The 23,954-nt window shown below is 36.5% G+C and overlaps 1 protein-coding gene across 3 annotated transcripts in view; it reads right to left on the minus strand.

Moving 5' to 3' along the window:
* LOC149806226 (WD repeat and FYVE domain-containing protein 3-like) overlaps positions 1 to 23,954 on the minus strand; it is a 413,256-nt gene that overhangs the window by 244,042 nt on the left and 145,260 nt on the right. For all 3 annotated transcript variants that reach the window (XM_089951178.1, XM_089951177.1, XM_089951179.1), the window contains 6 exons: positions 21,368 to 21,599; positions 19,793 to 20,007; positions 18,370 to 18,764; positions 14,662 to 14,883; positions 7,679 to 7,857; positions 2,935 to 3,163 (listed from right to left, as the gene is read on the minus strand). In XM_089951178.1, coding sequence (XP_089807304.1) covers positions 2,935 to 3,163; positions 7,679 to 7,857; positions 14,662 to 14,883; positions 18,370 to 18,764; positions 19,793 to 20,007; positions 21,368 to 21,599 — 1,472 coding nt within the window. The remainder of the gene's footprint in view (positions 1 to 2,934; positions 3,164 to 7,678; positions 7,858 to 14,661; positions 14,884 to 18,369; positions 18,765 to 19,792; positions 20,008 to 21,367; positions 21,600 to 23,954) is intronic.

Here is a 23,954-nt window from a genome sequence, read left to right on the forward strand (position 1 = left end):
AATGAACAAAAACTACTCAGAAACCATGTGAAGAATCAATCATCTTTATTTCAGTCAAATATTTGGACAATATTTTTTTTTCTTCAAAAGCCTTGTATATTCAGTACATATATGTTCAGAGAAGGTTCATTAAGGAAAATATTACACAAACTGCAACAAATATAAGGACATGACTGCATCTGCATATTCTTAAAACACAGTATTTGACAAAAAATGGATTCATTTCTCAAAATGCAATATTAATTAAGTTTGTGAGGCAATGTCAATATCTCAATATTATCTAAAATCCAATTTGCATTATGTATCATATAGCATCTTCATTAGAACTAGGAAGTAATAATAAACAACCAATATTATGATTATGTTGTATTGAGCATCAAAAAGTAAGCTAACAGTTCAGAAAAGAGACAAAGATGGAATTGGTGGTATTGGTATCTCTGTCATTGAACTGTTTAGAGCATTCTTGGATGGATCATAAACAGTAAACAATGCCCATATTATCAAGACTGAGTCTAATATGTGGTGTCATTGTATGCAACTAAATGTAGGATAAACTGTGTGCAAAGCAACTTTATCAGTGCATGTTACTCGCTTTCCACCCCCCAGTGCAAAGCATAGAGTTTTGACCAAATGTGCGAGCTGTACTGTAGAAACTAGGAGGGAATAGATGACTGAAGATTATTCACCAATGGGTTTCAATGCCCTGGTCCTTTGGTCAAAGTCTGATGTGCTGAACTTAAGTTACTGTGTAAAAATCAGTATTTTATTATCTGACTTGCAAAGAATGTCATCTCTGACCTCTAGACACCAAAATTTAAAGACTGCTTTATTAAGTACAAGCCATCTACAAAGTTAGGATCCCTAACCCTAACCCAAAACCCTACACTCTAACAATAACCCTAAACCCTACCACTAACCCTAACCCTAAACCCTAACATTAAACCCTAACACTAACCCTAAACCCTTACCCAAACCCTTACACTAACCCTTAACAATAACCCTAAACTCTAACCCTAAATCTAATCTTAACACTAACCCTAACCCTAAACCCTAACAGTAACCCTAAACCCTAACACTAAACCCTTACCCAAACCCAAACACTAACCCCTAACAATAACTATAAACCCAAACACTTACCCTAACATTAAACCCTAACACTCAGCCTAAACACTAACCCTAACCCCTAACTCTAGCCCTAAGCCCTAACCCTAACACTAAACCCTAACCCTAAAACTAACCCTATGGATCTCTTGTTGTTGTTGTTGTAGGGTTTAACACCATTTTTCAGCATGCGATAGGCTATACATGACGGCTAGTAATAATGGTGAAGGAAGAACCCGGGAAAACCCCGGAAAGAACCACCTACCCACGAGAAGCTACTGGCAAGCTTTCTCACATACCCACATTAGCCGAATCAGAGACTCTAACCCATACAGACAGAGGTCAGATGGCAGTGATCCGTAACGGAGAGCGCTTGAGACCACTCGGTCACTCTGGGCCCCTCCCTAAGGATCTAACTCTAGAACAAAAAATATTCTGCAAAACCCGTTTCTCTTTTATCCATGGTGACCTAAACCTCTAACTGAAAATCAATAAACAGCTTCCATAATACCCTAAATGCAAGTCTACAAACACTTTGTTCATGGTATGTGATCCAGAAACTCAGTCATACGCAAAGTCCAATTTAAATTAGCTCTTTCAGTCACAGTGATCTTGATAATGGTATTTCACCTTTTGAACCCGACATCAATAGGGTTCGTCCTCACTCTTTCTATATGGAAGCTACCTTCAAATTTAGTCTAGGTCTGTGATGGAAAACTTAAGTTATTATACAGAAACCATTTTTCTTTTCTGAGTCTCTTGAACTTTGACCATTTGACCCCAAAATAATTCTTTTCAAATCAGACTTCTCTGTCCAGTATATTTTGTACTTTTTTGCCAATGTCATAACTGTATCCATATCCTAAACATGCATATGAGGAAGTAGGCCATGCATATAGCATGTCTCACAGAATGCAATAAATCAAATGTAAAACAATGGGTTGACTTTCATAGGGCATACTTGTGTCCTCTGATGCAGAGCTATGTATCTGGCTGCAAACTTTTACAATATTTCCACAAGAAAACAAATCAACAAATACATTGCTTCATTTTTATCAAGCAATACTTGTACAAGCAAAACGCATAGGAATTACTACTCTTGTTATGTATATTTAATTTGCATTGCCTGTTAGGTTTTTTATTCATTATATGCTATGGGTTATGTAAAATTGTATTTTGTAGCTGACCTTGTCCAAAATTAAGTTCATTGTCTACCTGACCAGAATTATTGATTTTTTTAATTCTGTAAACAACTAATACATAGCTAATATTTTCTCTATGAGCATGGGTCTGATATTAGGATCATTAACAACAGAAGAAAAAATATTTATCCTGGTCTGAGTCAATGACATTGCATTTACCATTTTCTTGCTATAATGTTAGTAACAGAATCGTCTAGGAAAGAAGTTTCTGTTAAGTAATAGCTCTTTTAGAATGCTAATTGTAACCTAGGTAAAGCTGAGGACTTTAGGGAATTCAAACAAGGAAACTTGGACCATCTTACTGTGATTCAACAAGACCATTGGCACATCTATACAATTCAGGCAATTTGTACATTAGTACAGGCCACAATATGCATATCAACACCTTCAGTTCTGGAAATTATTTTGAATAACACTAAAGTTTATTCAGAAATGTATTAATTAGGACTTCAGTTAGTAATTCTAGGATTATTTGGGATTTAATTTGCAATACTGTAAGTTCTTTTTACATTTTCACTTTTTATCATATAGAAAAAAAATTAGTTATTGAATTTAACAAAATTTGTTGTTTTCACTCTTTTCTATTATTTATTGTAAGAACAAAGAGTCATAATATCAGCGTAATAGTTACCAATGTATGGGGTCTGGAAGTTCCCTATGTAGGTAGGACCCAAGTTGTAGATATTCTTTACTGTTGTCAAGGATATAATGTCCTCCAGCAGGTGGCATGGTCCTTGTCTCCATGACAATTTGGACAGGCGACGGAGTTGTGGTGGAGTACCAATATAAGCAAACACTGATGTGAATGCTGTAGGACTTGCTGTACCACCTACTCCAAGGTTTGGGGAAACATAGTGTATCTACAAAGTAAATTAATAAAAGTATTTATATCATAATACACATACAGTCTGTTTCATGCACAAGGTTGAACCAGAAAATAATCATTGATTACAAATCCCACCTTTTCAACCCTTAAAGTGCTTCTCGCTGTATAAGTCATGGTTGAATGTTACATAGCACTTGTCATGGCATACACCACCATTTTTGAGATAAGCAACTGTTTACAAACCTGGATACTCAAGCTTGACATGAAAGGTTGTGAAACTAAATTTCCTTGGTACAATGGGCCCTGGAACAAACAGTTTTACCCAAGCATTTAATCCAAAAACTTTTACAAATGTTGATTAAAATGTGATACCTTGAAAACTCAAAATGGCTGACTCCTCTTCAGACGATTTCATTTGGCAAATACTGACTGATGATGGTGATGATGATGGTGATGACGAAGGTAATGCCTTTTAAAGTTTTGAAGTAGATGAGACTACTCAAGCATTAAAATTTTTATTGGAAATATCACTTAGTGATGTTGTGCCAAAAAATGATTTTGAATACGAGTCTGATGTACATGCTGGCTGGATGAAAACAGATGGCATGCCATTCAACACCCTAAAAGCAGATGGCTTGCCAGTCAACACCCTAAAAACAGATGGCATGCCAATCAACACCCTAAAACAGATGGCATGCCAATCAACACCCTAAAGCAGATAGCATGCCAGTCAACACCTAAAACAGATGGCATGCCAGTCAACACCCTAAAACAGATGGCATGCCAGTCAACACCCTATTCCATGGTATTTTGAAAATTAAATGTAGAACTGGAGAATATCAAGCCTGTAGACTATTAAGATATTCTTTGATGAAGATTTCTTGCATATTACCTTAGAAGACACAAATCCAGCTCGTGTAAATGGGGGACAGAATACTAGTAAAGTAATGTTTTAGTAGTGTCTTAAGGTTTTTTTTGTGCTATTAATTGGTCATAAGGAATGCTCTGAGAAATTTTTCTTGACTTCACAAACAATTAAGCCACACCTGTAAAACAAAAACTATGTTGTACATGTACCAACATGAAAACAAAGACACAGGTCTGAAGACATCTCAATATTACTTTTGTACATTGTACCCTATGAGAATGAAAACAACTATTTGTATTCATAAATGCCTCTGGACATTGTTAAATATACTACTCATCTATTGTGTCACTAATTGCATAACGTATGTTTATTGACTATGTGGCTTGAATATGTATCGGTGAGTATCCATCTGGTGAAAGGAAATATAATGTGTCTATATAATTTTTATGTACATGCTACTATTTATAGATATGCATGTGTGTGTATATGTATGCATTTGTATCTAAATAAATTCCTTTGTATGAAGTCCTCAAGGAAGAGTAGCTCTTCAGCTAATTGTGTTACCCTCTTTAAAGAAAGTAATTATTATTAAAATTAATATTATTATTGTTATTACTTTTTGCTGGAACACATCATCCTGGTTAAGCAGTTTCTGGTCAACATGCACTTTTACGCATTTGTAAATGGGCATATTCCCATAGGTGGTTACAGATGTTTTGCTGTGATTATCTTTTAAAAGATGCGGTTATCGGAGGCCAGAAGAGACCCATACATACCACCCCACCCACCCCTAGTATGTGTAATTATTACTAATATAAGCGGCAAATAGCATCATTGAGGCATAAAATGTGTAATCTATATATTAGATGCCATAATTACAGCACACTGTATGAAAAAGATACATTTATTTTTGCTACTAACCTTGCTCTGCAGCCAGTCAAAATGTGGATTAGAACCAGAATACAAACACAACATATACTGACAAACCATTTATATGCAGCACTCACTTTAACTACATGCCTTCGTATAACTTTTGCTGACTGATCTTAAACCTGAAGTCTACTCCAAGTGCTGTATTAAATTACTCTCAGTCTACTCCAAGTGCTGTATTAAATTACTCTCACAGTCTACTCCAAGTGAAGTATTAAATTACTCTCAGTCTACTCCAAGTGCTGTATTAAATTACTCTCAGTCTACTCCAAGTGCTGTATTAAATTATTATCACAGTCTACTCCAAGTGCTGTATTAAATTACTATCACAGTCTACTCCAAGTGCTGTATTAAATTACTCTCACAGTCTACTCCAAGTGCTGTATTAAATTACTCTCAGTCTACTCCAAGTGCTGTATTAAATTACTCTCAGTCTACTCCAAGTCGTGTATTAAATTATTATCACAGTCTACTCCAAGTGCTGTATTAAATTACTCTCACAGTCTACTCCAAGTGCTGTATTAAATTACTCTCAGTCTACTCCAAGTGCTGTATTAAATTACTATCACAGTCTACTCCAAGTGCTGTACCAAATTACTCTCAGTCTACTCCAAGTGCTGTATTAAATGACTCTCACAGTCTGCTCTAAGTGCTGTATTAAATTACTCTCAGTCTACTCCAAGTGCTGTATTAAATTACTCTCAGTCTACTCCAAGTGCTGTATTAAATTACTATCACAGTCTACTCCAAGTGCTGTATTAAATTACTATCACAGTCTACTCCAAGTGCTGTATTAAATTACTCTCACAGTCTACTCCAAGTGCTGTATTAAATTATTCTCAGTCTACTCCAAGTGCTGTATTAAATTACTATCACAGTCTACTCCAAGTGCTGTATTAAATTACTATCACAGTCTACTCCAAGTGCTGTTTTAAATTACTCTCACAGTCTACTCTAAGTGCTGTATTAAATTACTCTCAGTCTACTCCAAGTGCTGTATTAAATTACTCTCAGTCTACCCCAAGTGCTGTATTAAATTACTATCACAGTCTACTCCAAGTGCTGTATTAAATTACTATCACAGTCTACTCCAAGTGCTGTATTAAATTACTCTCACAGTCTACTCTAAGTGCTGTATTAAATTACTCTCAGTCTACTCCAAGTGCTGTATTAAATTACTCTCAGTCTACTCCAAGTGCTGTATTAAATTACTATCACAGTCTACTCCAAGTGCTGTATTAAATTACTATCACAGTCTACTCCAAGTGCTGTATTAAATTACTCTCATAGTCATCTCCAAGTGCTGTATTAAATTACTCTCACAGTCTACCCTAAGTGCTGTATTAAATTAGTCACATTCTTCTTTTAGAGTTTTAAAAGTTGTGCTGATTTGTCACTTTTCTTACATGACATCTTAAGTTTGAAAAGATCCATCTGCTCTAACATTTTCTATCATATAACATCTACAACTCACACTGCAAGGCGTTTTGCTTAAAATCTGGTGTCACTTTGGTTAAAAGTACAGACTGGTCATCTACCTAATTAGCTAATCAATATAATGAATCTGTGAGAAAAGGTTCATATATGAACAAACCCATCTGTTTTCTTAGAAAAGATTCACATACAGATGCTATAAATAGCAAAAAAGGAAACCACTCTTACAGTATTATAATGCTGAAGTCTTCTTTTTAGGAATAGTCTCAAATTAATATGAGGAGAATTAAAAAGATGATAATAAAATTGATAAAATAACTGACAAGTGAAAATGACCTGTCACTGACTGCCTCACCAGGCATAAAAACATTCAGGGATTGACATGAGGTCAAGCTTAATGACAAATCCATCCAGGTTTTGCATTCCCTGATGATTATACTGTCTCAGCACTGACTCAACCAAGAAGAGAGAAATGTTAACTGTTATTTAACAAGAATACACTTGTCCATATAACATGTTTTGGGTGTGGATGAGAACAACTGTTGAAAACACAATTCAATAGCATAATCAGTATGGTTCTAAATGAATGTGATGATAGTCCCCCTAAATGCACAATTACCAATGATTTAAATATTCCCCAGGCAGATATTTCTGTAACTGTATCATTACTGTACCAGTAAAAATGAGTAATTGGTAGGCAGCACATGCTGTACCTGAAGAAAGCAAGATTGCTGAGCAATTATACTGTGATCACATTATTAACAGAAGAAACATCAATTTTACCAAAGTGAGATGCTTTATACAGAATCACTGCCTTGACCACCATTAGTCTTGGTATGGCTGGACCACAGCAACCATTACAGATATATGTCAGATTTGCTGTCAGGGATAAATCAATAATAACCAGTGTGCCTGGCAGTACTGTGACAATCAGGTAAAAGTAGTAAATTCATGGGGTATAGAAGGAGTTCAATTCAGTTACCAAAACTGGCTTGCCTGGTGGTGCTGTGACAATCAAGTAAAAATAGTAAAGTCATGGGCATAGAAGGAGTTGATCTGAGCTACCAAAATCTACACTCTATTGTGATACTATTGAACTCTTTGATATTATCCCCTAAACCAAATCTGGCCCATATTCTTAGAATCCTTCGAAAGTTATTGAGTGAATACAAAATTTACCAAAATGGAGATAACACTGCCAACTATTTCTCCATCATCTCCATCGAATATAGCAGGGGCAAAAGATTGGCAATATAAATCTTGACACAAGCAATTGTGGTATATAGCAAAAAGTTATGAGCAGTATCTATACTATACCCTTTTGGTTTCAATGTGTTCTCCATCTACAAACAGACTGACATTGCTGTTTTTCATGATTCCAGCACGATGAAATATCAACACCAGGTGGTGCCACTGTCCTTCCTGATCAAACTCTGGATGCCAGAACCGAGTTGTATTGTCGTTCATCTTAGGATCACTGTCATCAAAAATGGCAGCTGTGTACAAAGGGGCAGAAAGATGGAAAGACATTAAAAATTACACTGAGCCTCATCAGTTACAACAACATAGGAGTAGAAAATTCCCTACAATAGTTATCATAATCTAGTGCAGCCCTTTGCCTAATAATAGTAATAATAATGATTACCATATCTAATACCCACTCTGTATGCATAAGAAAATTATGACCTGTGCACATTTCTTAAGGTTATTTAAGCTCACCCTAATTAATGCTCAACATCATGTCCACAATATGTATCTACGTGTTAGAAGTATCAGATCCTTTTGTTCAAAGTGTGAAATCCCCACTCTGGATGTTCATTCTCTCTCCTAATCTAAGTGTGAAATCCCCACTCTGGATGTTCATTCTCTCTCCTAATCTAAGTGTGAAATCCCCACTCTGGATGTTCATTCTCTCTCCTAATCTAAGTGTGAAATCCCCACTCTGGATGTTCATTCTCTCTCCTAATCTAAGTGTGAGATCCCCACTCTAGATATTCATTCTCTCTCCTAATCTAAGTGTGAAATCCCCACTCTGGATGTTCATTCTCTCTCCTAATCTAAGCGTGAAATCCCCACTCTGGATGTTCATTCTCTCTCCTAATCTAAGTGTGAAATCCCCACTCTGGATGTTCATTCTCCCTCCTAATATAGTTGCATCCAATCAAACACATGTTCGTATTGTTCATCCTTACTTTTATGCCAAGTGAAAATCTTGTAAGTTCTGAATAACTGATCTTTACTAAAAGATGCAACTCATTTGTTTATTTGTTTTGTTTTTTTCCTTTCTCATATCTTCTTCTCTGACCTAAAAAAACACCAACTATATAATAAAATCTATATGCTAAGTGATAAATCCTGACAAATTTATTGTGCACTTCAGAAGCAGAATAATGCCTAGTCAAGCAAGAGTACCTTGAAAGGACTGATGATCTAACAGCCAAAAAGAATTTCTGAGATTTTAAGACATGTCCATTTATTCTTTCTTAACTGAAGAGTGTTGAAAATCTCTTATAATCTCAAACAAAAAGATTTTCAAGTCAGCCACTGTGGCTGCCATACAGGGTGGAAGATTAGCACCATTTTCAATTAGGGCAAACTATATACCATTAAAAGACTTTTGGTGAAAATCCCAGGCTGAAATGACCATCCATTCATCAGAAATTGTGGCAAGATTTTCAAGATGATCACAGAGGCAGCCGTTTCGAAAGTCTGAGTGAAAGCATATTCATTAGGGACCATCATAAGAAATCTTCTGCTGTAAACCTCATTTCAAAATGGCTTTCCGTTGAGAAGTGATAGGATTGTCAAGATGACTGATGTGGATGCCATTTTAGATACCCGATAAGCAACATTTTCATTTGTGATCAACTAGACATGATAGGAAGTCTTTTAGTGAAACCCCAATCTTGATATGCCATTCATTCAGGAGGAGTAGCAATAGCAAGATTTTCAAGATGGCCACATTGGTGGCAATACTGGGTGTCTGGGGAGCACCATTTTTTTTAGGTCCAATCAGACATCTTAAGAAGTCTTCTGATGAAAATCTTATGTAAAGATGACTTTTCATTCAGATGGAGTGGAAATTACAAGATTTTCAAGATGTCTTTAGTGGTGATCAATGGGACGTCATAAGTCACTGAGTAGAATCCAATGCTGACATGACAAGCCATTCAGGAGGAGTAACAGTAACAAGGTTTTCAAGATTACTGCTGTGATGGCCTTTTCCAAGCAGCACCATTTTTATTTATTTCAGACCAACTATACCTTGGAATGAATGTAGTTTGATGGCGATCAGTCAAGTAGTTTACGATTAGTATTGATAACAAACTTGTGTATGGATGACAGACAACAATGTATGGATGGCAGACAACAAATTATGGATGATAGACAATAACTGTATGTATGACAGACAACAAAATGTATGGATGACAGACAACAAATGTTGTTTTGTTATTGTAGGGTTTAATGCCATTTTCAGCATAAGATAGGCTATACATCGCAGCCAGTATAACTGGTGGAGGAAGAGCTCAGGAAAACCCCTGGAAGAACTACTGGACAACAAATGTATGGATGACAGACAACAGGCCATCACACAGAGCTAAAAGATAGATAATGAGAGCCCCTTTGTGTGCAAAGTGAGTCATCCAATCTGATCATTTGCTGAAGCAAGAAGCAATATTATCTCTGCATACAAAACATAAACCAAATACAAAAATGGTGCATTTTTATTAAGAATATAGGCTAACATGTCAACAGATTCCACCTTGTTTTCAGGTAAGCCTTGCTTTAGAGATTCCAAACATCTGATTAAACCTTTACCAGACTCCCACTCAGCATAGACCTCTCCGAGTCGAGCAAGAATCGTGATGTATAAGAACAAGGACTCTCACTCAGCACAGACCTCTCAGAGTCAAGCAAGAGTCGTGATGTATAAGAACAAAGACTCTCAATCAGCATAGATCTGAGTTAAACAAGGTTCTTGCTGAATAAGAATAAAGACTCTCACTCAGCCTAGATCTCTCTGAGTCAAACAAGAGTCTTGCTGAATAAGACCAAAGACATCTGCTTTCAAGACTTGTTTAATCTGGAAAAGATACATCAGCATTGTATCAAGATCTGAGAAAATCATCATGATCTTGAGTGGATTTTTCAGCAGTACCTGAATCAAAACAAGCGCACCTACATGTACCTGTTTTTATTCAAATATTTCACCAATAAGAACATGCAGAATATAAGATAACAAGTAATTTTATTTAATGTTGGTAGTCTGCCTAACATGAAAAATAAGCTATTTTATTGCACAAAACAAATACTACACACTTCAACAAATAAACAAACTGAAAGTGCAAACTCAGTAAGAAACAATACATTTAAAAAAACAATGTAATGTCAACAGAAACAGCAATTTAAATGACAAATCAACAAGACATAATAAGCAAATATATATTTTGTTTCTTTTCACAAATGTACGTACATGTATGCAAAAAGCATATACTTGACAATATATATATATATATATATATATATATATATATATATATATATATATATATATATATATATATATATATATACATTTTATTAATTAAGGTACCAGGAAAACAAATTTTTTGTATACAGTGTTTCTCTCACTTTATCACATTACATTAGGATAACAATCTTTGTGATCTCTGAAACCAACCCTCCCAGACTGACAGAAAAACATCTTTCTGTCCATGTATTCTTATAGACAAAGGGAAACATCTCTTACAGGTTAACTTTCCTTTCTACCTGCCAGATGGCTACCACTAGAACTGGTTTAAACTAGTTTTTTACTTGAGTGACACCTAAAAGGTTGCTCACATTGCAAAGAAGGATGGGAGGGATTATTTGTCAGGTAAAGTATTGTAGGAGAAACTTAATTTAGTAAAAATTGTGCTTTCCCAGTCGAATTTTATCCAAAACATCCCAATTCTTTTGATGACTGAGGCAATGTTCCAAATGATAGACTATCATCATCATTGTCTACTACATCCTCAGAGACTTTGGGATGACTGTAAACAGAGCAGGACATTCAGATGGAAACAGGATATGGTAGATTTCTTCTATTGCTACTTTAAAGCTGAATTCCATCTGCTCCATTGTACGATCAGATAAATCAGGCATTTCCATTTCATACCTTTAGTCTAGTTGGGGACTGTCCTCCCCTGGGTATTAGTAGAGCATTCCACAAGGTAATGATGCCATATCATTGGCATGCATCATTGTACCCATAGGATACGCCATTACAAATGATGGCATACTAGAATGCTTGGATGGCTCTTTCACTAAAGCCAGTTGGCTATAAAATGGCATAGCAATATCTGACCAGTCCAGCTGGTCAGTTCTACTGCATGGTACATATAGCATGGTAATATCTGGCCAGTCCAGCTGGTCAGTTCTACTGCATAGTACATATGGCATAGTAATATCTGGCCAGTCCAGCTGGTCAGTTATACTGCATGGTACATATAGCATAGTAATATCTGACCAGACCAGCTGGTCAGTTCTACTGCATAGTACATATATCTGACCAGTCCAGCTGGTTAGTTCTACTGCATAGTACATATGGCATAGTAATATCTGACCAGTCCAGCTGGTCAGTTCTACTGCATAGTAAATATAGCATAGTAATATCTGGCCAGCCCAGCTGGTCAGTTCTACTGCATAGTACATATGGCATAGTAATATCTGGCCAGTCCAGCTGGTCAGTTCTACTGCATAGTACATATGGCATAGTAATATCTGGCCAGTCCAGCTGGTCAGTTCTACTGCATGGTACATATGGCATAGTAATATCTGGCCAGTCCAGCTGATCAGTTCTACTGCATGGTACATATGGCATAGTAATATCTGGCCAGTCCAGCTGATCAGTTCTACTGCATGGTACATATAGCATAGTAATATCTGGCCAACCCAGCTGGTCAGTTCTACTGCATAGTACATATGACATAGTAATATCTGGCCAGTCCAGCTGGTCAGTTCTACCGCATGGTACATATGGCATAGTAATATCTGGCCAGCCCAGCTGGTCAGTTCTACTGCATCGTACATATGGCATAGTAATATCTGGCCAGTCCAGCTGGTCAGTTCTACTGCATGGTACATATGGCATACTAATATCTGGCCAGCCCAGCTGGTCAGTTCTACCGCATAGTACATATGGCATAGTAATATCTGGCCAGCCCAGCTGGTCAGTTCTACTGCATAGTACATATGGCATAGTAATATCTGACCAGTCCAGCTGGTCAGTTCTACTGCATAGTACATATGGCATAGTAATATCTGGCCAGTCCAGCTGGTCAGTTCTACTGCATGGTACATATGACATAACATACTGTAGCTGTCCAAATGCATTTTCAATCAGTTTGCCAGTCTGAAATAAGCAACTCAAAACCACTGTATTCATATACTACATACATATTCATATGGCTTTTTAAGTTGGTCATCATTCAATAACTGCAGTTGCTATCAGCTGATAAATGAAGGGAAGATTTCCACTGGTCAGAACATAATCATGAGATCAGACCCAACTGCATTTATTTCTGTATAAACTGTACAGAGAACTACTTTATGCTAACTTCAATAGATACAGTCGCGTGCAAAGTAACTAACGTAAACACTGAACTGGAAGGCATCTCAGCATGCCTACCTATAAAATGAAATAAAAACAGTGGGTTTATATTTTATTCAGAAAACTTAATAAATGGATTTGACAAAATCAAAAAAGACATCTTTGCTGTTTTTCTGAATATAAATAATTCTTTCTTTGACTAGAACTGCCAAGAACATTTGGGCTACAGCACTTTCACTGCAGCTCATTACCAATAAATTTAAAACTAAATGGATATAGGGATAGGGAGGAGGGTGGTTCAAAGACTAACATTATAACAACTGGATTCACTGTCCTAAAATGAAAGACACCAACCTTGATAGTTACAATGTGGTTTGGATGGGAGATTCGCTACACCCCACATCATGACTGTCAGCACTGATGTCTTGCACAGCTTGACTATGGGAATCCCAAAATTATAACAATTTATTGATAGTCTTAATTTCATTTGTTAGTAGCCCCTGCAGGTAACCTAAACTGTTAATGAACACGAAAATAGATTTAAAGCCCCGAAAATTGGTTATTCATGTGTCTGGACAATAATGATTTGGCCAAGTCAAAATGAACTCATTATATCAAATCCAAAAGCCAAACAAAACAACACATCCTTTGCTTTAAATATTCAACTTCTACTCAGAAAGCATATGCCAGTTTAGATAAAAGATTAAGAACATGTTGTGGAATGTTCAAAACCTTAGATCTCCTACCATTGCAAGAATGTTTTGTTTGATATTGACATAGCTATTATGCTGCAGATGGGGAATTCCCCGTTGTATAAAAAATAGCTACATAGCAAACGCATAAGCAATAATTCATACACTTAATCAGGCTCTAAAACTGATAGGATATATCTTCAAAAAATAAAAAATAACAATAAAAAGATAATAAAATTATAAACAATTGCAATTAAAAATTTATCATGGTATAAACTGTCAGCTGTCGACTCACACAGCTTACAAAATGCGCTCTGAGCGTTATTTGCTGTGTCAGTCAGCAACTTACAGTTTATATCATGGTAAGCTCTGAAGAAAAAAACAATAAGCTCATAATGACAAATACTACGATGGTCTAGCAGTACAGCCAGCCAGTCAGCCATCTCTCCATCTGTACAAGTCAAATTGTTGCTCATTTGGTTTGTCCGACTGTAAGAGTCAAATACTAGGCACTCATGTCTGGCAAGAACATTGTCATGCATGGACAGAGTACAATTAATGTATATTTATGCCTAGTGGGCTAAAGAATTATCTCCATTTGGAAATTTCCTTTGGTTCCAACATCAACAATCTCAGCAACATAGCCCTATTTATTAAAGAGAGTATACACTATTCCATCTTTTGGTCGGAATTGTCTCGCAATCCAACTGCATTATGATCTAGCACTGACTTCTGTGGAGAGGGCATAATTATTAGGGTCATAATTATTATTATCATTATTAAAAATAACTGTTATTTTACATGTATCAATAAGCTGATCCACTAAAAGGTTTAAAGTGAAATAATACTGTATTTGATTAGGTTCATTAAACGTAGCACAAACACAGGTGGACTTAGCTGATGAAAAGAAATAAGTGAAAACTGTTTGATTTACATAACACCAGACAAGTTTTTAAAATAGAATGCATTTCAGCAGACACATCACAGATAATATTACTGGAGATAACTTGTCTCACCTGACTGTGGCATACATGTTTCTTGAGTGCTGACAATCAGCGATTTGTCTCTAGAAGACAGGTAGACTGTCAGACATATCAGGTTTTCATCTCTTCCTTGCAGATTTCTAACAATGGTGAGGAGTCGCACTGGGTGTGGGTCAACAGATGTCGTACTGAATTTATCCACACAGTACCAAGTTGAGTAAGTCATACCAGCTTGTGGTGGAAACACACGTTCACCTATAAATATAGTTCATGTGTGATATTTATGAGATAGTGGATGAGGATAAGCATATAAAACCAAGCAAATTTTCATGTCCCACACTTCATATTATCCTAAAGGAAAACAAATAAATTTGTTACAGAAGATGTGATGTTAAACATTAAATGAATTCATTGAAAAAAAAACTGAAAATTGAAAAAATAATAATGTGACCCATCACTATGTAAGGTATGTATTCTGTCTAAAACTTTAACTGAATCAAATATACTGCATCTATGTATATAAGTATTAAAACTTTAACTCATTCCGCCCTGATCCCGTCTGTAGGCATGATCCGGTTTCTGCATTCAATAGCCGATCCTGCCTGTAGTCATGGATTGTTTACTGCATTCAATGGCTGATCCCATCTCCAATCATGATGAATGTGTGTTAGATACAATGTCTCTGATTGGTTACAAATGTTTTTTCTCCAAGAACTAACAACTATTAAACCAATCAGAAATGATTTTACTTTCATTTGTGACAATCTGAATTGCTCAAAAGCCAAGGGTTACTGTTTGTGAGCAGTTTCACTACATGTGTTCTGTTCATGAAAAATCATAAAATGATGGCGGACGTAAGAAAGATTTTTGATGAGAGCAAAAATGAGGAGTTTCTCAAGTTGGATTTCGAAAATACCGAGCAAGCTGAGGAAAGATATGTTCTGCAGCTGGATATTTTGCGAGATTTAGATTCGGACACAGAAGTTTCTGAGATTGAACCATCAGAAGATGAGGGTGCTGACTGCAATGATGATAGAGTTCTTGCGGATAAACGCTGCACTTAATTTTGTAAATAGTGTATAAATAAGTTGTGAAAGACTTGGACAAAGAGGGAAAAAAAATACATCACTGTGTAGACAAATTCATTTGAAATAATTGACAAAAATTTTGTCGAATTTCATTGGATATAAGAGGAGAAATTAAGGTAAGAGTGTATGCATGTGCATGATATTTTCAAAATTTTTCAAACAGGTAAAAACTCTGGGGCACAAGCAGCAAGACACAGCTTAGTACTTCTGGGGTATAGCAGCAGAAATACTGATAACAGTGCTGGGGCTGAATGAGTTAAATGATTCAAACATATTGCATTTATGTACGTAAGTATATAAAATATTTACAATTATCAGAAATTTTTAAATAAATTATGATTTGCTAAGAATACTTGCACAATTGCATTATTATTAGGGGGATATAAACCTGCTACCTCCTGAATCCAGCATCACCAAAAATAAGAAAGTGTGTAAATCTATCTCATCTAGACATAAGATAATAACTCTTGCTCATTACCACCCATTACCACCACTACGTGTCAATGGCTGAGCAATATAACAATAAGGATGCTCACATGGTAGGGTGTTTGGGAAGGTTTTAAAGTACTGTGATCGGGTAAGCATTCTCGAAGAAACAATTAGCTTAAAAATTTGCTTTCTCCTTCAAATACATTCCCAATCACATTAATGTTAAGAGTATAGGTAACAGGAGGAGAAAATACTGAGCATTCTACCTATATCACAGGTATCATTCTAGAGAAGAGAGATTGGATTCCCTATGTAACCAATAACCTGATAACCTACTTCAACATATGGTCACATTAACCAAAACAATTCTATGTAACAATAACCTGATAACCTACTTCAGCATATGGTCACATGAAAACAAAACTGTTCTATGTAACCAATAACTTGATAACCTACTTTATCATATGGTCCAAAACTGTTCTATGTAACCAATAGCCTGATAACCTACTTCAGCATATGGTCACATGAACCAAAACTGTTCTATGTAACAATAACCTGATAACCTACTTCAACATATGGTCACATGAACCAAAACAGTTCTATGTAACCAATAACCTGATAACCTACTTCAGTATAGGGTCACATGAACCCAAACTGTTCTATCAGATTAAGATGATTATCGAAGTTCAGATCCAGCAAAGGAAAGAGGCGGTGTCAGTTGGTATGGTGGTGGTCTAGGTTACAGCCAAGGGAACTACCAGATTCTGCCTCTGCAAGGCTAAATTACTAAGATAAAATCTTACAAAGGCTGACTCTGTATGCCCACCACCACAAGTGTTCAAATGTGAGGCTGACAGAGATTACTCTATTTTCATGGGCTGAAATCCTCATTAGGGTAATTCCTATCTTATGGGATGTATGACTATGCCAAGTGCATAACCCACTTAATCCATGATGACAGGCTAAAGAGGTGATATTCTGCTTTCTCACCTTCACAGGGAGAAAGATTCATCTTCAGTTGCCACAGCCTGTCTCTGTGCACTTCAAGTAGTGCTTGAGGGAGCAAACAAACTCTTGCTGCTCTCGACTACTCTATAGACTACAGGAAGCATATGAAGACTCTCTGACCAGCTCTTGGCTACAAAGCCTGGTTGTATCACAAGGTTCACCGAACCATCCGTTCAGAACTGAAGATAGTTTGGGTCAAATGAAAGGGCACATAAGCCACATGTCATTCACCCTGCATGCCAAAGCTAAACATAGCAAGAAACAGGTTAGGCTCAAAAATGTGTTTTAATGGAGCCATGTTAAGATCAAAGGACAGATTCTATTTTAGGTCTATTCCAGTCAAGACTGGCAAGTAGGTCTGATCAGTCTTTATCATGATCAACTGCCATGATGCCTGTAGGTGTCATATATCATGAAGCAGTACATTTGATGGCAATTGTTACTAGTTCGATGCACACAAAGGAAAATGTTAGTGACTCAACACTAGTCCATGTCTGGTTGGACATAAGTTGCTAAAACACCCATTATTAAATGGGTGAAAGAACAAAAATGGCAGTGTGAGTGAAACTGTGAATAACAACATGTGTCAATGATAGTGTGTTGTGTCATGTAGTCCACAATGTACCAAGTCAAAGAACATGAAAAATTTTACAAAATATCTGATCAATTAAGAAAATAATATTTACCTGTTCAGGAATGCATACTGATCCAAACAAATCCAAAATTCCTGTATGTATGGTTCAAATTTAACAAACTTGGCTTCAACTGAAAGGCGGTGTCTCATACAATGTTACTGTACACATGTAAAGCTTAAAAACTAGTGACACCTCATGGTGGAATGGGGAGGAAAAGGGCAATAGTTAGGGTTAGGAATTAATTCCACCAATGTGACTTAACACCAATGAAAAATGTATATAATAATCCATAAATGTGATTGTTTTGCTAATCACAGGTTATTAATATTAGGTTAACTTGAAAGACAACAGATATTGTAATACACATCACATTCATAATAAAGTATGTTTACTAAATTCAGTTAACCAAAAATAAACAGAATAAAAATGATGTATAATTTTACTAAATCATAAATGAATCCCATCCAAATAACTGTGGCAAGTCATTACATAATATAAAGATAGTGAAATAGTGTGTTCAACAAACCATTACGTGACTGTGGCAATAGTAGAATTAAGGGTGACTGAATGTGTCCACTTACCAGTCCCAATTCCTCCTATTACAATGGGATCAGCTACACCTACAACTCCACTAACAACTGAAGGGGTGGGTGGGCCCTGGGGAGCAATGCTGGGTAGATAAAGACAGCCAAACCCCTCTGTGCTCATGTCAAACTCCACAAAGGTTGGAGTCACAGATGATCCATTCATTCTGGCATCTCTTGGGGTTGTCATGGAAACCAGACACTTGACCCTGGTGAGTGGGACAGGACAGCCAGCTGTTTGTAGCTTTTTCTCCACCTCATATGGGGTTTTCTTTTCCTCCAAGCTGGAATCCCTACTGAGGGGCCAGCTCTCCCGAAACCGACTGTAGATCACATCTGGGGTGTCATCAGTTAAACGACAGCTGAGAGGAGAACCCAGTCTCAAGAAATCCCTGAAAATTGACAGAGAAGGCTGTTAGGCCTTGCCTTCATAAAGTATCACACTAGAAAGCATAGGAGTAGTCACTGGCATGAAATATAACATTATTAACTTCTTTGAATATATAAACTATTCAAAGCTAAAATTCAATACAATATAAGAAAAAAAGCAGAATATAGCATCCCATTACTCATGCCTAGACAGTTAGGTTTTGCAGTTACTGAGGGAACCGTGTGTGTGTGTGTGTTTGCATGTGTGTGTTTTGGGGGGAGCCATCTGTGTGGTAATGTAACTGTATGCTGTTACTCATGCCTGGACTACTTAGGCTTCACACTTATTTGGGGGAGGGGCACCAATCTGTGGTGATGCAACAGTATCCTGTTATCTGTGTGGACAATTAGGCTTGGAGGGGAGGGGGCATCTGTGATTATGTATGAGTATGTTGCTACTTGTTTCTGGACAACTAAGCTTTGTACTTATTGGTGGGAGGGGCATCCATGATAAAGTAACAGTATTTTGTTTCTTGTACCTGGTCTATTAGGCTTTGTACTGGGGTGGGGGCATCTGTGATAATGTAACAGTATGCTGTTACTCACATCTGAACACAAGCTTTGCACTTGCACGGTGGGGACATATATGATAACGTAACACTATACTGTCATTTGTGCCTGGGCATTCATACTTTGTACTTATTGCAGGGAGTATCTGTCGTAATTTAACAGTATGGTGTTACTGGATAGTAAGGCAATGTACTTGCTGAGAGGATTATCTGTGCTAATGTGTCTATCAATACTTAGGTTTGTATGTACATATACATGCTCAAATAAACATTTGTATCATATGTACGTAATTACTAGAAACCTGAGACACAACAAATGGTCCAATTCATAATTTGTGTATCTGCAAGAGGTTAGTAGATGTCATAGCTGAAGAACTAGTCTCTCAGTTGTATAATATAATTAAACATGATAGTCCATACTAAAGTACAAAAAAAAGTAAATCACCATAACAATTGATGTTGATCTCCTACACAGAAATTACCTAAGATCTCTAGGTGTCAGAGATTGGGAGGCCAGTCTCTCAAACATGTGTTGTAGAGCAGAGTGAAGAGGATGTGACTCATCAGTGAGTGCAACATTGCCATGGTTCAGGAGTTCATGAGGAAAGCCTGCATCACACATCACCTGTTGGTTATGTTCTGTTCTCAGCAAATTCTTTAATAGCTCTGCCAGATACACCTGCAGATCCAAGGACAGCTGGCATGAAAATAAATAAGTAAATAATGAGCTAAACCATGAAAACAGTAAAGTAAGAGAGAGAGGGAGCCTAAAATAAGATAAATATAATGCTGCGTCGAGTCCGATTGGCTATAAATCAGGAGAGAAACAAAAAAAAAAATATCTGTACTAAAATTTGAATACCTGTTTCTTCATGGAGATCTAATGAGGAAAAAAAATACAATGCTGGTATGGATAATGAAAAAATGAAAATGACAAAACAAGGTGAAAAGTAAATTAAACAATACAGGATTCCACCTTGCAAAACTAGGGTGCATGTATGATATCATGATACTGAAAAAGTCAAACCTTACAAAATGATTGTGTATCATTACTATGCCATCTGGATTGAAAATGATAACAACTGAAACTACATGGCAGTAATGTGCAAAATATGTTTATACATGCTTAATTCTAAATGTTGTCTCTAGTCCGAGTTCCAAGAAGGTGCAATACAAAAACCCAAATAAAACCCTGTTTTAGCCAAATGACTCACCTGTTGATTGTTTTCAAATGTTGGTCACAGATAACTGGCACATTTTTCAGACAGGGTTGTGCTCAATAAGGCTAATTCTAGACTAACAATACTACTACTGCATGTACTGGCAATTAAGTGATATGTGACAAAAAATTAATGTTCAGGTAGGTGATTTGATGCAAGCAAAACATGCAACTTTTGTTTCACATACAGAAGAGCTCTGCAACTGAACAATGCAAACAGAGGATTAAAAAACCAAGATATACAGTTAATTTACCTTTAATATTTCATATAGGTCACATATTTAGACCTATTCATTGAAAAGCCCATTCAAATAATGTTTCATTTCTTAGCATTTTAAGACCATGATTTAAACATTGGAAAATTTAATGGTATTCCAACTTCAGACAATCATTGTCCACCACAGTGACAATTCCCATAAGAGTTCAGACCATTACAAAATTGCCTTCTGTACTAACAGTGCATAACTATATCCTTACCAAACATAGCCCTTATAATGTTTCCTCATACACCTTTGATGACCTGGTGTCTGTTAAAACCTAATTTTGCAATTAGACTGGGAAACAAATATGAATGCATCAAGCATTTTTGAACTGGTATATAAAATGAACTCTGCTGCTAGAGACCGAATAATATGACATGTACCTTGTCCACATATTACTCACTGTCACTTTTACTCACTGTCATACATGAACCACATGTGAAACTGATGGGGGGAAATATTTATTACCCCTCTGTTGTTTTAAAACCTTTTATAAAAAATAAACCTCACAAATATTGCTATGTAATGCACACATGCTGAATTGCTCTAATATCCAAGAAATCGATCAAGTAACAAACCTGTTTATCTGCCTCACACTCCACTGCTGGCAGGAGATGGAACAGTGACATGATGGCTCCTGTGTGAATAATAAGGTCAGGCTGGCAACTTGTCAGGGATGTAGCATTCATACTGCCAGTACTGGCCCGTTTGGGTTTTGGGGAACTGTGAGGGGACAAGCCACCTTCATACCCCACTGTTAATCTCTTTAGGGATGGAGAATCACCAGCACTCTGTAGTCCCATACAGGGCCTGTATAAAGGTTGGTATCATTTAAATACTTCAAATGACTTTAAATAACAAGATTAAACAACCTTCTTTGAATACTGACTAAATGTTCATCAGATCGTCTAACACTTACACCAGTCTATTACCTTTACATGGTAGGATGCAACACAAGTTGAAAATATTGAAATCTTACTTGATGTAAGTAGCAATATAATAGTTTAGTCTTTAATCCAATTTGCAGTATTTAATCTAGTGATGATATACTCCTACAGTTCATGTACACAGCAGCGGGATCTTACATGGCCTTAAATGACAATTATACACTATCAATGTTTATTTGGTCATGATTGGAGTCAGTATGTATTAGTAAGCACTCATGAAGACATGTACACACTGCCAAATGTGCTTTTTAACAAGCTAAATCTTTCCTAATTCAAGATTATTTTTTCTAAATCAGAAAAAGAAGACATTTGATCCAAGCTTAATTTCTTACCAGAAAATAAATTTCAAGAAAAAAATTTATCGAAGGTCAAAATTTTATAATTAGTTATAAGAAAAAGAAAAACTGATTCTGAAATAATATGATAAATGTATTTTACAAAAAAGTTTGGGTCATAAGAAAATAACATTCTCTTTCTGACTGACATTTCTTGCATCAAGAAGAATATATTTCAATAATTTAAATCTTAACTTTTTACAAGAAATGCCTTCTACGTAGTGTCCAAATTTTGAAATATGTGAGTGGTTAATGATTTTAAGTACATGTACAGTCAAACTTGCCCTACGCAGTCAAATGCAAAGGTGTCAACTTGCTGGTTTCGAAAAAAAAGGCAGGTTTTATCCTTCCAGGAGAGGACTGAAGCAATTAGGTTCAGGGGTCATCCAATATTCAAAATATGCCTAAGAAAGCAAGTGAAGTTCAAGTTTATGGGTCACAACATATAGCCATATATGGCTGCTTTTGAGTTTGTGTTCACTGCAGGCTTCTCAAATTTTGATTCTGGCAAGCTGACCATCTGACTAATCCAGATTTGTGTTTAACAAGCTAAGATTGGTGTGTATTTTAAACTGATCAAGAGTTCATCTCTAGGATGGATTAAAGTGGACAGGATACAGTAATCAAGTGAGGAACATAAATCTGGGAGAGAGCAAAATATATCCATAATTAAGATTTTGTTGTCCAGTGCATATAAAATAATGCTGATAGTGTAATAACAACAACAACAGTATTCAGTGCATGGTATTTGTTTAAAATTTTATTTAAAAAGGTGAAACTGCATACAGCAGTCACCTGTGTGCAATGACCAGTTTTGCCTTTTCCCATGAGTGAACACTATTCACAAGAATCTGAATATTCCATTTTATTCTTGTGTGCTGATTATTAACACTTTTTAAGAGGATTAATTTCCATTTCATCTTCAAGATGAATCTCTTGATGAACACCATTTAAAAAAAATTCTATAATCAACAGTTTGATCATGCAGATGATTCATATAAAAAAATATGTGCAGTTTAAAGTATCAGAGGTACTGCTGTAAAGATAACTGGTTGTTGTTGTTGTTGTTGTAGGGTTTAACGCCATTTTTCAGCACACGATAGGCTATACATGGCGGCCAGTATTAATGGTGGAGGAAGAACCCGGGAAAACCCCGGAAAGAACCACCGACCCACGAGAAGCTACTGGCAAGCTTTCTCACATACCCACGTTGGCTGAATCCAAGACTCGAACCCACGCAGACAGAGGTGAGATGGTAGTGATCCGTAACGGACAGCGCTTTAGACCACTCGGCCACTCGGGGCCCCAAGATAACTGGTCCCTGACTAATTCTGCTAATTCTAATAAGAAAACTGGATCAAAATCAAACAAGGATGAACTATCTGGATTTTTCGAAAACAATCATTTTTCCGTAGTTTTTACTTTTAATCTGTAATTTCTTATTTTAAGGGTTATTTTCGTAAGATTTATGGCAAAATTGTAAGAGTTGGCAGGTCTGCTTTAGGTGATGCCCAACCCCAAAAAAATGCAAGACTAGTTGCATTCATGATTCTGTATCATGGAAGGACACTATGATTGACAATTACTACCATTACAGCCAGGAGTGTACCATGGAAGGATACTACGATTCACAATTACTACCATAACAGCCAGGTGTGTAACATGGAAGGACACTACGATTACTACCATTACAGCCAGGAGTGTACCATGGAAGGACACTACGATTACTACCATTACAGCCAGGAGTGTAACATGGAAGGACACTACGATTACTACCATTACAGCCAGGGGTGTAACATGGAAGGACACTACAATTACTACCATTACAGCCAGGAGTGTAACATGGAAGGACACTACGATTACTACCATTACAGCCAGGGGTG

This window comes from Sinohyriopsis cumingii, chromosome 2 (genome assembly GCF_028554795.1).
Source record: "Sinohyriopsis cumingii isolate HCF-2022 chromosome 2, ASM2855479v2, whole genome shotgun sequence".
Lineage (NCBI taxonomy): Eukaryota > Metazoa > Mollusca > Bivalvia > Unionida > Unionidae > Sinohyriopsis > Sinohyriopsis cumingii.